The following is a 13743-nucleotide window of genomic DNA, read 5'->3' on the forward strand; positions in this document are numbered from 1 at the left end:
TGTGTTGCCATCAGAGCCCCCCCTGCACATTTGTATCCCCACCAGAGGCCCCCTGCACATTTGTGTCCCCATCAGAGGCCCCCTGCACATTTGTATCCCCCATCAGAGCCCCCCTGCACATGTGTATCCCCCATCAGAGCCCCCCTGCACATTTGTATGCCCCATCAGAGGCCCCCTCCACATTTGTATCCCCCATCAGAGCCCCCCTGCACATTTCTATCCCCATCAGAGGCCCCCTGCACATTTTTATCCCCATCAGAGGCCCCCTGCACATTTCTGTCCCCATCAGAGGCCCCCTGCACATGTGTATCCCCCATCAGAGCCCCCCTGCACATTTGTATCCCCCATCAGAACCCCCTGCACATTTGTGTCCCCATCAGAGGCCCCCTGCACATTTGTGTCCCCATCAGAGGCCCCCTGCACATTTGTGTCCCCATCAGAGCCCCCTGCACATTTGTGTCCCCATCAGAGCCCCCCTTCACCTTTGTGTCCCCATCAGAGGCCCCCTGCACATTTGTGTCGCCATCAGAGCCCCCCTGCACATTTGTGTTCCCATCAGAGCCCCCCTGCACATTTGTGTCTCCATCATAGCCCTCCTGCACATTTGTGTCCCTATCAGAGACCCCCTGCAAATTTGTATCCCCATCAGAGCCCCCTGCACATTTGTATCCCCATCAGAGCCCCCTGCACATTTGTGTCCCCATCAGAGCCCCCTTGCACATTTGTGTCCCCATCAGAGGCCCCCTGCACATTTGTGTCCCCATCAGAGGCCCCCTGCACATTTGTGTCCCCATCAGAGGCCCCCTGCACATTTGTGTCCCCATCAGAGCCCCCCGGCACATTTTTATTCCCATCAGAGGCCCCCTGCACATTTTTATTCCCATCAGAGGCCCCCTGCACATTTGTGTCCCCATCAGAGGCCCCCTGCACATTTGTGTCCCCATCAGAGGCCCCCTGCACTTTTTTGTCCCCATCAGAGCACCCCTGCAGATTTGTATCCCCATCAGAGCACCCCTGCACATTTGTATCCCCATCAGAAGCCCCCTGCACATTTGTATCCCCATCAGAGGCCCCCTGCACATTTGTATCCCCATCAGAGCCCCCCTGCACATTTGTATCCCCATCAGAGCCCCCCTGCACATTTGTATCCCCATCAGAGGCCCCCTGCAAATTTTTGTCCCCATCAGAACCCCCTGCACATTTGTCTCCCCATCAGAGCACCCTGCACATTTGTATCTCCATCAGAGGCCCCCTGGACATTTGTGTCCCCATCAGAGCCCTCTGAAAATTTGTGTCCCCATCAGAGCCCCCTGCACATTTGTATCTACCATCAGAGCCCCCTGCACATTTGTATCCCCATCAGAGGCCCCTCCACATTTGTATCCCCCATCAGAGCCCCCCTGCACATTTGTATCCCCCATCAGAGCCCCCTGCACATTTGTGTCCCCATTAGAGCCCCCTGCACATTTGTGTCCCCGTCAGAGACCCCTGCACATGTGTGTCCCCATCAGAGGCCCCCTGCACATTTGTGTACCCATCAGAGGCCCCCTGCACATTTGTGTCCCCATCAGAGCCCCCCTGCACATTTGTGTCCCCATCAGAGCCCCCTGAACATTTGTGTCCCCCATCAGAGCCCCCCTGCACATTTGTGTCCTCATCAGAGGCCCCCTGCACATTTGTATCCCCATCAGAGGCCCCCTGCACAGTTGTATCCCCCATCAGAGCCCCCCTGCACATTTGTATCCCCATCAGAGGCCCCCTCCACATTTGTATCCCCCATCAGAGCCCCCCTGCACATTTGTATCCCCCATCAGAGCCCCCTGCACATTTGTGTCCCCCATCAGAGCCCCCTGCACATTTGTGTCCCCATCAGAGGCCCCCTGCACATTTGTGTCCCCATCAGAGGCCCCCTGCACATTTGTGTCCCCATCAGAGGCCCCCTGCACATTTGTGTCCCCATCAGAGGCCCCCTGCACATTTGTGTCCCCATCAGAGGCCCCCTGCACAATTGTGTACCCATCAGAGCCCCCTGAACATTTGTGTCCCCATCAGAGGCCCCCTGCACATTTGTGTCCCCATCAGAGGCCCCCTGCACAATTGTGTACCCATCAGAGGCCCCCTGCACATTTGTATCCCCCATCAGAGCCCCCTACACATTTGTGTCCCCATCAGAGCCCCCCTGCACATTTGTTTACCCATCAGAGCCCCCCTGCACATTTGTTTACCCATCAGAGCCCCCCTGCACATTTGTGTCCCCATCAGAGGCCCCCAACCACATTTGTGTACCCATCAGAGCCCCCTGCACATTTGTATCCCCTACAACAAAACAAACACTCTTGCGCATAAATGTGTAAGCCCGACAGTTCAAAGTTCAGGATGGACGATAGATTTCGGCCTTGCTGCCCTCAAGGACAGGGATATCCTAGCAATCGAACAAAAAGACAAAAGAGAGAGGGCGCACCGGCCTTGGGCATTATCCCTAAAAAAGTTTATTAAAACGAACACATAAAAACTACTACTCACAAAGGTGGATGAAAATCATGCTTGAATGATCTTTTTGGCTAGCGGTGATCAATCCACTGATGGCAGTCTCCAGATCCTATGGGGAAGGCGTGCAAATCGCTGCCGGCTGACGCGTTTCGAAGGTAGCACCTTCTTCTTCAAAGCCAAAAAGATCATTCAAGCGTGATTTTCATCCACCTTTGTGAGTAGTAGTTTTTATGTGTTCGTTTTAATAAACTTTTTTAGGGATAATGCACAAGGCCGGTGCGCCCTCTCTCTTTTGTTTTTTGTTACATTTGTATCCCCATCAGAGCCCCCTGCACATTTGTATCCCCATCAGAGCCCCCTGCACATTTGTATCCCCATCAGAGGCCCCTGTACATTTGTATGCCCATCAGAGCCCCCCTGCACATTTGTATCCCCATCAGAGTCCCCCTGCACATTTGTATCCCCATCAGAGGCCCCTGTACATTTTTATCCCAATCAGAGGCCCCCCAAACACATTTGTATCACTATAAGAACTGTCCCACACATTTGGGGCCTTACACACACACAGCAGCCTTTCTGCACACCGGTCCTGGTGGCCAGCATTTACAGTCAGTAATGGCGGCTCCTCAGTCCTCACACTGGGCAGCACACAGTATCCTCATATGTGTATTTGTTTTCTCTACGCAGGCTTTCATTTTTTTGTTCTTCCATTATGCACTGCCTCCTCACCCTGGACACCCTGGGAAATGTAGTTCCACTTTCAATATATATCCACCCAGCATAAATATTGGCTCACCCCAAATGGCCACCCCCCATGAGCATTGTTCATGGTCTTCCCCAAAATAGTCATTGCAGCTCAGCATTGCAGGCAGTTCATTTAACCCTCCTTGTGTCACAGGTAATGGGCAAAGCTTCCAAACAGGGAAAACATTTGTAACTACTGCAAACCTGACTACATACAGTATATACAGTATGGGAAATGAGTATTGTCAGCCTAGGACAGGAAGTGTGTTAAGCCAACCATAGATGGATCGAATCTCAGCAGGGACCATCTATGAGCAGGCTGATTTTACTCAAGTCAATCCATTTATCAAATTGGGTACAACCAGGATATTGGATTTGTAGCATGCGATTGTCAGCAGCCAGGAAAACACAATAGCTACGCGGGAGGGATTCCGGTGGTTTCCCATACTGGCCTGGGAGCCTGGGATCCGTTCTTGCAGCTGCGTCAACTTACAAAAGAGGTGACCAGAGACCGGATCATTTCCTATCATCTAGGTCAGCCTTTTTCAACCAGGGGTGCCTTGACAAAATGCCTAAAAATTGCCCAAAAATTGTATACAAGCTGGTGGGTGGATGAAGCCTGAATTTTAGTTACACAAAGCCACAGGTTTTCATTGTTCACCATTCCAACCTTCTAGCTGCTGGTGTGCTAACAACCAATGACCCTCCCCTGCCCCTCTCTGTCAGCGTTGAGGTCACATTAGCTGAGCGATGGAGAAAAACTGAGGGAGAAGAGAAACATTGGAATACTGATCAGTACCAATTTGCAAAAGTGTATTGGATTTGGAAGAATAAATCACCTCTAACATTTTGTACAAGTGGATGTTGATGTATTACGTAAAACTAATAGAATCTATTCGGCACTTTCGGTTAGGGCAGATGTAAACACTGCCATTTTTTTCTGTAAAGCATGAGATCAATGTTTGTTTGTTTGTTTTTTGTTTTTTTTTTCTCTCATGCTTTCAATGATAGAGGAGAGATCTTGGTTCTTAAAGAGAACCTGTCATGTTTTATTTCTATGACATGGGATATTTACCTTTCTTGTGATAGAAATAAAAGTAAGAAAACATCTTTTTTTAAAAGGTACAGTGTAAAAGTATATATATTTTTAAAATAAAATAAACAATAAAAAAGTGCCCCAGTCCCTTCTGTTCTTGCGCGAGAGATGAATGCATACATAGGTTGCGCACGCATATGTAAATGGTGTTCGCACCCCACATGTGACATATCTCTGCGAATGTCATAGTGAGAGCAATAATTCTAGCGCTATTTTAAAGTGTGGTCTATTGAGTTTTTTTTAGGTACCGTAGTTTGTTGCCATTCCACAAGTGTGCACAATTTTAGAGCATGACATGTTAGGTATCTATTTACTCAGCATAACATGATCTTTTATAGTATACCAAAATATTGGGAAATATATTGTGTTTATTATAATTCATTAAAGTGTATTTCTCACCAAAAACTTGTGTTTAACCACTTGCCGCCCGCCTGCCGTCATTATACGTTGGCTGTTTGAAGTGGAATATCATTGTTATGGCAGCAGCTAGCTACCATAACCGCGGTATCCACTTCTTCAGCAGTCAGTCGGCTTTCAGATAAAAGTGGTCTCAGCGTCAGATTCACCACGAGATCACTTTTATCGGTGGTGGGAGAAGGCCCCCCACTCTCCTGTCGCGCTCTGGTGCCCTCCGCCGCTTACCAGAGCTGCCGGCAGCGGCGGAGGCGATAGGGTCCTGTCGCCTTTGTGGTATGGAGCTGAGTGAGGTGAAGATGGCCCCCACTCGTCTCCATACCATTGCAGAGTGGAAGCGACGTCAAAACGTCACTTCTGCCCATAGCTCTTAAAGGGACATTTTTTTTTTAAATATTTTTTCAAATTACATTTTTTTTATTTTTTATTGCATTTTAGTGTAAATATGAGATCTGAGGTCTTTTTGACGCCATATCTCATATTTAAGAGGTTCTGTCATGCTTTTTTTCTATTACAAGGGATAAGTGAAAGTGACACCATTTTTTTTTTTAAAAAGAACAGTGTAAAAATAAAAAATAAAATAAACACTGAGCTTGCATGCAGAAGCAAACACATACGTGAGCAGTGCCTGCATATCAAAACGGTGTTCAAACCACACATGTGCGAGAGCAATAATTCTAGCCCTAGACCTCTTCTGTAAGGCCCCTTTCACACTGGGGCGGTTTGCAGGTGTTATTGCGCTAAAAATACCGCCTGCAAACCGCCCCTAAACAGCCTCCGCTGTTTGTTCAGTGTGAAAGCCTGAGGGCTTTCACACTGAAGCGGTGCGCTGGCAGGACGGTAAAAAAAAGTCCTGCGAGCAGCATCTTTGGAGCGGTGAAGGAGCGGCGTATTCACCGCTCCTAAACGGCTCCTGCCCATTGAAATCAATGGGACAGCGTGGATATACCGCAGTAATACCGCGGCTATAGCCGTGATATACGAGGGGTTTTAACCCTTTTTCGGCCGCCAGCGGGGGGTTAAAGCCGCACCGCTAGCGGCCGAATACCGCGGTAAAACAGCGCTAAAAATAGCGCTGTTTTACTGCCGACGCCCCCTACCGCCCCAGTGTGAAAGGGGCCTAACTTAAAACATGCAACCTGTAGAATTTTTTAAAATACTACGCCTATGAAGATTTTTAAGGGTAAAAGTTTGTTGCCATTCCATGAGTGGGATCAATTTTGAAGCGTGACATGTTGGGTAGCAATTTACTTGGCGTAACATTAACTTTCACAATATAAAAAAAATTGGCCTAACTTTACTGTTACATGAAGTATTGCAACGACCGCCATTTTATTCTCTACTGTGTTAGAAAAAAATATATAATGTTTGGGGGTTCTAAGTAATTTTCTAGTAAAAAAACCTGATTTTAACTTGTAAACACCAAATCTCAAAACAAGGCTCTGTCCTTAAAGAGGCAGTCCACCTAAAAAAAAAATATTAAAAGCCAGCAGCTACAAATACTGCAGCTGCTGACTTTTAATACATGGCCACTTACCTGTCCCAGGGTCCAGCGATGTCGGCAGCCGACGTCGATAAATCGCTCGACTCTCGGCAGCTGCCGCCGCCATCCTAGGTGAGGGAATCAGGAAGTGAAGCGTTGCGGCTTCACTTCCCGGTTCCCTACTGCGCATGCGCGAGTCACGCTGCACGTCGTAACTGGTCCCCGCTATCTCCTGGGACCTGTGTGTTTCCCAGGAGACAGCGCGGAGGGACAGGAAGAGGCATAGACTCCCGTGGGAGTCTATGCCGAAAGTGGGTGCAAATACCTGTCTTAGACAGGTATCTGCACCCCCCTCCCCCTGAAAGGTGCCAAATGTGACACCGGAGGGGGGGAGGGTTCCGAAAAGCGAAAGTTCCATTTTTGTGTGGAACTCCGCTTTAAGTGGTTAAAAAAATGCTGCTCAAATACCATGTGACATAAAATTTCCAGCAACTACCATTTTATTCTCTAGGGCCTCTGCTAAAAAATTATATACAGTATATAATGTTTGGGGTTCTAAGTAATTTTATAGCAAAAAAAATGTGTATTTGTACATGCAGGAGAGAAGTGTCAGAATTGGCCTGGTCTTCAAGTGGTTAAACTAAAAAACTCTGAGGGTTTAATACTAGTTTAATACTGCACTGCACACCTGCATAGCAATAAGAAGGCAATCTATAAAGGCAAGGTAACATCGTTTTTGTTTTTTTTCACAAGTTTGGTTTAGATACAGTTTAATATGGAAAATTTCCGGAACTAATAGAGTCGCTGTATCTAACCAGAGCAAACAGGGTTGTGTGAACAGGGAGGATCTCATTTTATATGACACTCCCTTTCTAAGAAGTTTACAGAAATACTTTTACATTCATCTCCGTGTACGGGAGAGATCAGACGCTCCCAGCTTCTCTCCTGTACCGAGTTGTAGCAAAAGTTTTTTTTTCCCCAGAATGGCGACTTGTAGCCTGAGAGAGGAGCTGAGCTGCTCCATCTGCCTGAACCTTTATAAGGAGCCCGTATCACTGAAATGTGGACACAACTTCTGCCGGGATTGTATAGTGACTGTGCTAAATACAAAGAAGAGGAAGGCTACCAGTTATTCCTGTCCGGAGTGCAGAGAGAAGTATACAGAGCGCCCTCCGCTGGAGAAGAACAGAAAGTTGTGTAACATTGTGGATAATTTCAGGTCTGCTCACCCGGAGGACACAGAAGTCTTCTGTACGTATTGTAATCCTCCTGTATCAGCTACTAAATCATGTCTGCTATGTGAGGCCTCCTTCTGCAATAAACACTTGAGAAACCACAGCAAGTTAGCAGAACACATTTTAACTGATCCCACCACAACATTTGAAAACAGAAAATGCTCCATACACAAAGAGATCCTGAAATATTACTGCACAGAGGACAGTGCCTGTATCTGTATGTCCTGCTGGGTGGCTGGAGACCACAAAGGACATCAGGTGGAGCTTCTGAATGAGGCCTCTGAGAAAAAGAAAGAGAAATTGAAAGATGTTACTAAGAAACTGACCAATGAGAGACAAGAGACAGAGAAGAGAATCCAGAATCTGGAAAATCACAGGACGGGAGAGAAAAGAAAAGCAGTTGCTGTCACCGGGAGAGTCACTGAGCTGTTTAGAGACATCAGGAGACATCTGGATAATGTAGAGAAGAGAATCCTGACTGAGGTCTCCAGACAGGAGGAGAAGATCTCCCAGTCAGTCTGTGATATGATCCAGAAGCTGGAGACACAGAAGAATCAGCTGTCCAGGAAGATTAATGAAATGGAGGCCATATGTAAGATCACAGATCCATTAACTGTGCTGAAGAAAGAAGTGATCATTGATGACATCATTCCTAGGAGTGGTGATGTAAGAGATGCCGGATGTCTGGATGAAGGAATGATCTCACAGATGCTACAGAGAGGACTTCTCCACTTCACTGACAGTCTGATAGATATGAAGATAAAGAGACAATTCTCAGTGATGGAGAAATCTGACATTTTACTGGATATAAAAACAGCCAATAATTACATTATTATATCACAGGATCTGAAATCAGCTACTTACACCGCTAAACCAGAGAATAGACCGGATGTTCCAGAGAGGTTTACATCCAGACAGGTAGTAAGTACACAGAGCTTCTCATCAGGGAGACATTACTGGGAGGTGGATGTGAGCGGAGCCAAGGAATGGCTGATAGGGGTGGTCAGTCACAGTATGGAGAGGAAGATAAATGGAAATGAATCATTTATTGGTTATAATAACAAATCATGGGGTCTGACCCAAAGAGACACTCTTGCTACAAAGCACAACAACTCAGATATTACAATAGACTCCAAATCTTCTCTCAAGACAGTTGGGATTTATCTGGATTATGAGGCTGGTCGTCTTTCCTTCTACCAGCTGTGTGACCCCATCAGACTCCTCCACACCTTCACCACCACCTTCACTGAGCCCCTCCATGCTGCTTTCTTTGTGTTTGAAAATTCCACCATAAGAATAATATAGTAACAATGTATCACCTTAGAGCTGGGCTCTCCAGTAACAGATCACCTATTCAGTTTACAAGAGGGGCTTAGCTTAAAGTTACACTAAACAATATCGTTATTTTTTCAAAAAGAATCCATACACATCCAATACTTAATAGGCCTGTAATCTGTTTTTCATTATATTATTTTTTACTATGTGTTTTTGCCTTTCTGCCTGTAAACTCCTGGATCTCTCCTTCCCCCCCTCACTGCTGTTTGTTTGGAACAAGCAGTGCACATAGGTTGTGTTCCTGTACACTGCTCTATGTACATTACACATCCCATAGTCCTTCAAAGGAGTGAGCAAAAGAGGGTGGCTTTGCTCTTATAGCGGGACCATGGAGAACGAATGTAGCCACCTTCTAACAAGAAGTCACATTACATTAGCAAAAAAGAGAAAAAAGGATTCGGAGGAGTCAGACAGCAATAGAAAGTATTTTTGAGTTAATAATACATTCTTAAAATAATATATATTATTCTAAATCAGAGTTTAGTGTCACTTTAATCCTGTAACCTGTCTGAAATGAATTTGATAAAAGAAAAACTGCATCCAAAATCTCAGTTTCAGGAAACAAATACATTTTATTTATTTTTATAAAGTATTGATGAAATAAAATAATCAATTTCAATCACATACCATCTAAAAACTAAAGAGGGGTGAACAAAAAACACACTAGAGAAGGAATTGAATCCTTTTAGGCTCGATTCACACAGGGGCAACACGATTTCAGCGCGACTTTGCAAGGCGACTTCAACGCGGCTTCAACACGACTTCAGCGCGACTTTAAGCAAATTACAACGCGACTTCAAGTCGCCTCCAGGACAGGCGACTTTGGCTGTGGCCAATCACAGAATAATCAGCTCTCTGGGAGGGAGGGGTTTGCCTGGGCAAACTAAATTTTTTCCCTGTAAAGTCGCTTCAATGTAGATGGAGATCCGACTTGGAGGCGACTTCCATTGATTTCTATGGTACAGGTCGCCTACAAGTCGGATCGAAGTAGTACAGGGAGTACGCTCTGAAGTCGGAGCGACTTCAGTAGTGTCAATTAAGACGCTCTGATTCACTGTAATGTAAATCTCTTCTTGGGGTGACCTGGGGCGACTTGAGGGCTTACAAGTCGGATCCCAAGTCGTCCCAGTGTGAACCGAGCCTTAGAAGCAAGAAGGAACTTATAGTGATACCGGCTGATAAAGGAGGAGGGGTGATGATACTTGATAAAGACTTTTATCATTAACAGATGACTGAGATGTTGTTTGATGAATGTACATATAAGAAACTGGTAAAAGATCCCACATTGGCCTATAAAGATCAGTTAAAGCATCTTATTGATTATGGGTTTAGAAAACATGTATTAACCACTTCAGCCCCGGACCATTTGGCTGGCAAAAGACCTGAGCGTTTTTTGCGATTCGGCACTGTGTCGCTTTAACAATTGCGCGGTCGTGTGACGTGGCTCCCAAACAAAATTGACATCCTTTTTTCCCCACAAATAGAGCTTCTTTTGATGGTATTTGATCACCTCTGCGTTTTTTATTTTTTGCGCTATAAACAAAAAAATAACAACAATTTTGGAAAAAAAAGCATTATCTTTTACTTTTTGCTATAATAAATATCCACAAAAAATATATAAAAAAAACATTTTTTTCCTCAGTTTATGCTGATACGTATTCTTCTACATATTTTTGGTAAAAAAAAAATTGCAATAAGCGTTTATTGATTAGCATTTACAAAATAGGGGATAGTTTTATGGCATTTTTATAAATATTTTTTTTTTTTTTTTTACTAGTAATGGCAGCAATCAGCGATTTTTATCAGAACTGCATCATTATGGCGGTCAGATCGGACACTTTTAGCGCTATTTTGGGACTATTCACATTTATACAGCGATCAGTGTGATTAAAAATGAATTGATTACTGTGTAAATGTGGCTGGCAGTGAAAGGGTTAACCACTAGGTGGCGCTGTAGGGGTTAAGTGTGTCCTAGGGAGTGATTCTAACTGTGGAGGGATGAGCTATGTGTGACAGGACACTGATCACCGCTCCCTGCCACTAGGCAGAACCGGGAAATGCTTGTTTACATCAGCATTTCCTCGTTCTTCCTCTCCGTTAGACGATCGCGGGTATCCCCATGGACATAGAGTCCGCGGGACCCACGGTCGGACTCACGGAGCTTGCGGCGGGCGCGCGCCCGCAAACCGCTTCGTAAAGGGCAACGTACAGGTACGTTAATCTGCCTGTACATGCCCTTCTGCCGACGTATATCGGCGTGAGCGGTTAAACAAAAAAGAAAGGAAATATTTGGTCCCTAATGTATGTAAAATTCTTATTATTATACACTCCCAAAAGTGCATAAAAATGCTTCTTGCCCCCCCCGGCCGTCCCATTGTTAATGGGATAGGGTCAGTCACAGAGAGATTAGGTGAATATCTAGACCAACGGTGTCAAACTCAATTTCATTGCGGGCCGCATTAGCATTGTGGTTGCCCTCAAAGGGCCGGTTGCATCTGTAAATCTAGATGCCCAGAGCACCCAACCCCTCTTATATCAGATGTACACCCCTCTTAGCTTGTACTGCTGCTGGGAAGAAGTTGGGAGCAAAGCTGGGAAGCAGAAAGTGCTGGGTCTGGAGGAGGACCAGAGGGGGGCTGGAGTCTGCTGAATGCTGAAACCAGGGGAGGCGGAGGTGGGGGGGTGCTGTGGCTGCACAGAGAGGCGCAGGATCTGTAGGAGGAGTTCTGTCCTCCTCTCTGTTGCTGACTGCTGAGACAGGAGGACAAAGACGAGCCTCTCCACGGCTACATAAGAGGGTACTGCAGCTGCAGGAGAGGTGCAAGGATTTGGCCCATGGGCCTTGTGTTTGACAAATGTTATCTAGACAAATTTCTACAACCTAGTGTTTTAAAACCTCGGGCATATCTAAATCAAATTATATGACACAAATTCTACATACCTAGTGACAGCAGGTGTTTTTTCGCTGTATACAATTATAATTATATAATTAATACTCTATAATAATATAATTATACTCTCTACTGGCACTAAATTGGGCGCTTAGTCAGAGGGAGGAATTAGTCGTTAGATTTTTGTCTATCACACAATTATTCTTGGTACCAAAATGTCTTCTACAGCCAACAAAATGGCGTAGCCATGGGTGCTAAATTTGCCCCTAGCTTTGCCAATATTTTTATGGATGTGGGAGGATAGGTATGTATTTAGTAAATGTAGATCCAAGTTACATTTTTACAGGAGGTTTATTGACGATCTGCTATTTATTTGGGATAATCGGAACAATCACTCTACACCAATCACATATCACCTTAATAATAATAAAATTAATATTAAACTTGACTATCAGTTCAGTGCTAGTGTGAAAGGGGTCTTAGGAGATAAAGGTTGACAATCTTAAAGATTTGTTAAATTTGGCTGAGTCTATATTACATCCAGCATATGTGAGGTTAACTGAACAGACGGACGATACTGCAGAGTATACATACTTTAAGGCTTACAGCTGTAACTGATGTAATTATGAGTGTTATGGTGAAATGCCTATTTCTGATATTACCACGTAGACATAAGTGCTTATCTCTTATTATCAGCTATTAGCCTTAACCATGCTCAATTAGATGTCTGCCAGCCTCTCCCTTCATGTGGAACAGAACTGCAAGAGTTAAAGAACGAATTGAAGAAGATTGCACCTGTTTTCAGGCCTATGAGACTACACCCAAGAGAAACAGGAACTGAAAACAAGACACCCTATTTAGCTATGATAGTCAGCTGGGTTATATCTGTATAAGGGAATAGCAAAGTCCTCATGCACACGGACGTTTTTACAGCTGCTTTTTTGAGCTTTTTTTGCAGCTTAAAAAGGCCTGTCTATGTTAGTCTATGGCTTCATGCCCACCTAGGCGTTTTTGAGCTGCAAGTGGCATAGGCGTTTTTAAGCTGTAAAAAAAACCCAGGACCAGTGCGTTCTGAAAGACGTTTTTCAGCTGTAAAAACGCTCAAAAACGCTCAAAAACGCTGAAAAACGCTGAAAAACGCTGAAAAACGCTCAAAAACGCTCAAACGCTAACGCGGAAAAACGCTAAAAAACGCTATTGCAAAAACGCTGAAAAAAGCTGAAAAAAAGTTAAAAAAATTCACTGCAAAGATACTGGCGTTTTCATAACGTTTTTTTAACAGCCTGTGTGCATGAGGGCTTAAGCTTGTACTTCGTCACAATAATAAATATGTATAATTTGTGGTCTGTACACGCTTTTCTTATTTGATATTTGATTTGATAATGAAATATCCGGCTCATGGTATATTAGCCGGAGTTCAGGAAGTAAAAATGCTGAAGTACCAACTTACTGAACTTGTCTGTGTCAGTGATTTGCGTTGAGTGTGCACACTTTTACATTGAAGGTTAATTTGGCCAGGGGGACCGAAACAAAAGTACCGAACGGTTCTGGTTCGGTCCAAAACACAGCAAGGAGCAGGAGGATATTTAAGCTTCGTTGCCGTTCCGTGCAGCCACCCCCTGTGACAAAATTAGAAGTGACGAAACGCATTGGAGCGTGGCTACACGGCAACAAGATCTGACGCTGAGAAAAGGACCCAGGAAGTGTGGGCGAGAGGATGGTGAGATCGCAGCACTGAGGCACCTGACATGCTATTGATTTTAAATGTGAAGGCGATTTTAATACTACAGTGATGTAAGTGCATTATTTTTTAATAAAGTGGGTACCTAAAGGTTTTTACACTATTGAAGGCTCTGTCTCGAATTTTGTCCCTACATGTGGCAATTGGTGTTGCATCTAGAGTTTGGCGATCCGTAACAGCTCTTGAATATTAAAAAGTGATATCTGCCAGACAGGAGAGTGAATGGAAACATGATTTGGTGAGCTTTATTCTTAAGGGAGTGGAATCGGCACAGATCACTTGGTGGTGTATATATGGTGTATTGTTTTGACTTT

The 13743-nt window shown here is 44.9% G+C and overlaps 1 protein-coding gene across 1 annotated transcript; it reads left to right on the forward strand.

Moving 5' to 3' along the window:
- Positions 1 to 7129: 7129 nt before the first annotated feature.
- LOC141148639 (E3 ubiquitin/ISG15 ligase TRIM25-like) lies at positions 7130 to 13532 on the forward strand. The gene is made up of 2 exons (XM_073636263.1): positions 7130 to 8774; positions 12412 to 13532. Exon 1 carries the CDS (start codon positions 7211 to 7213, stop codon positions 8765 to 8767), a length of 1557 nt encoding a protein of 518 aa, XP_073492364.1. The 5' UTR covers positions 7130 to 7210; the 3' UTR covers positions 8768 to 8774; positions 12412 to 13532.
- The last annotated feature ends 211 nt before the right edge of the window (positions 13533 to 13743 follow it).

This window comes from Aquarana catesbeiana, linkage group LG06, assembly GCF_042186555.1.
Source record: "Aquarana catesbeiana isolate 2022-GZ linkage group LG06, ASM4218655v1, whole genome shotgun sequence".
Taxonomy (NCBI): Eukaryota; Metazoa; Chordata; class Amphibia; order Anura; family Ranidae; genus Aquarana; species Aquarana catesbeiana.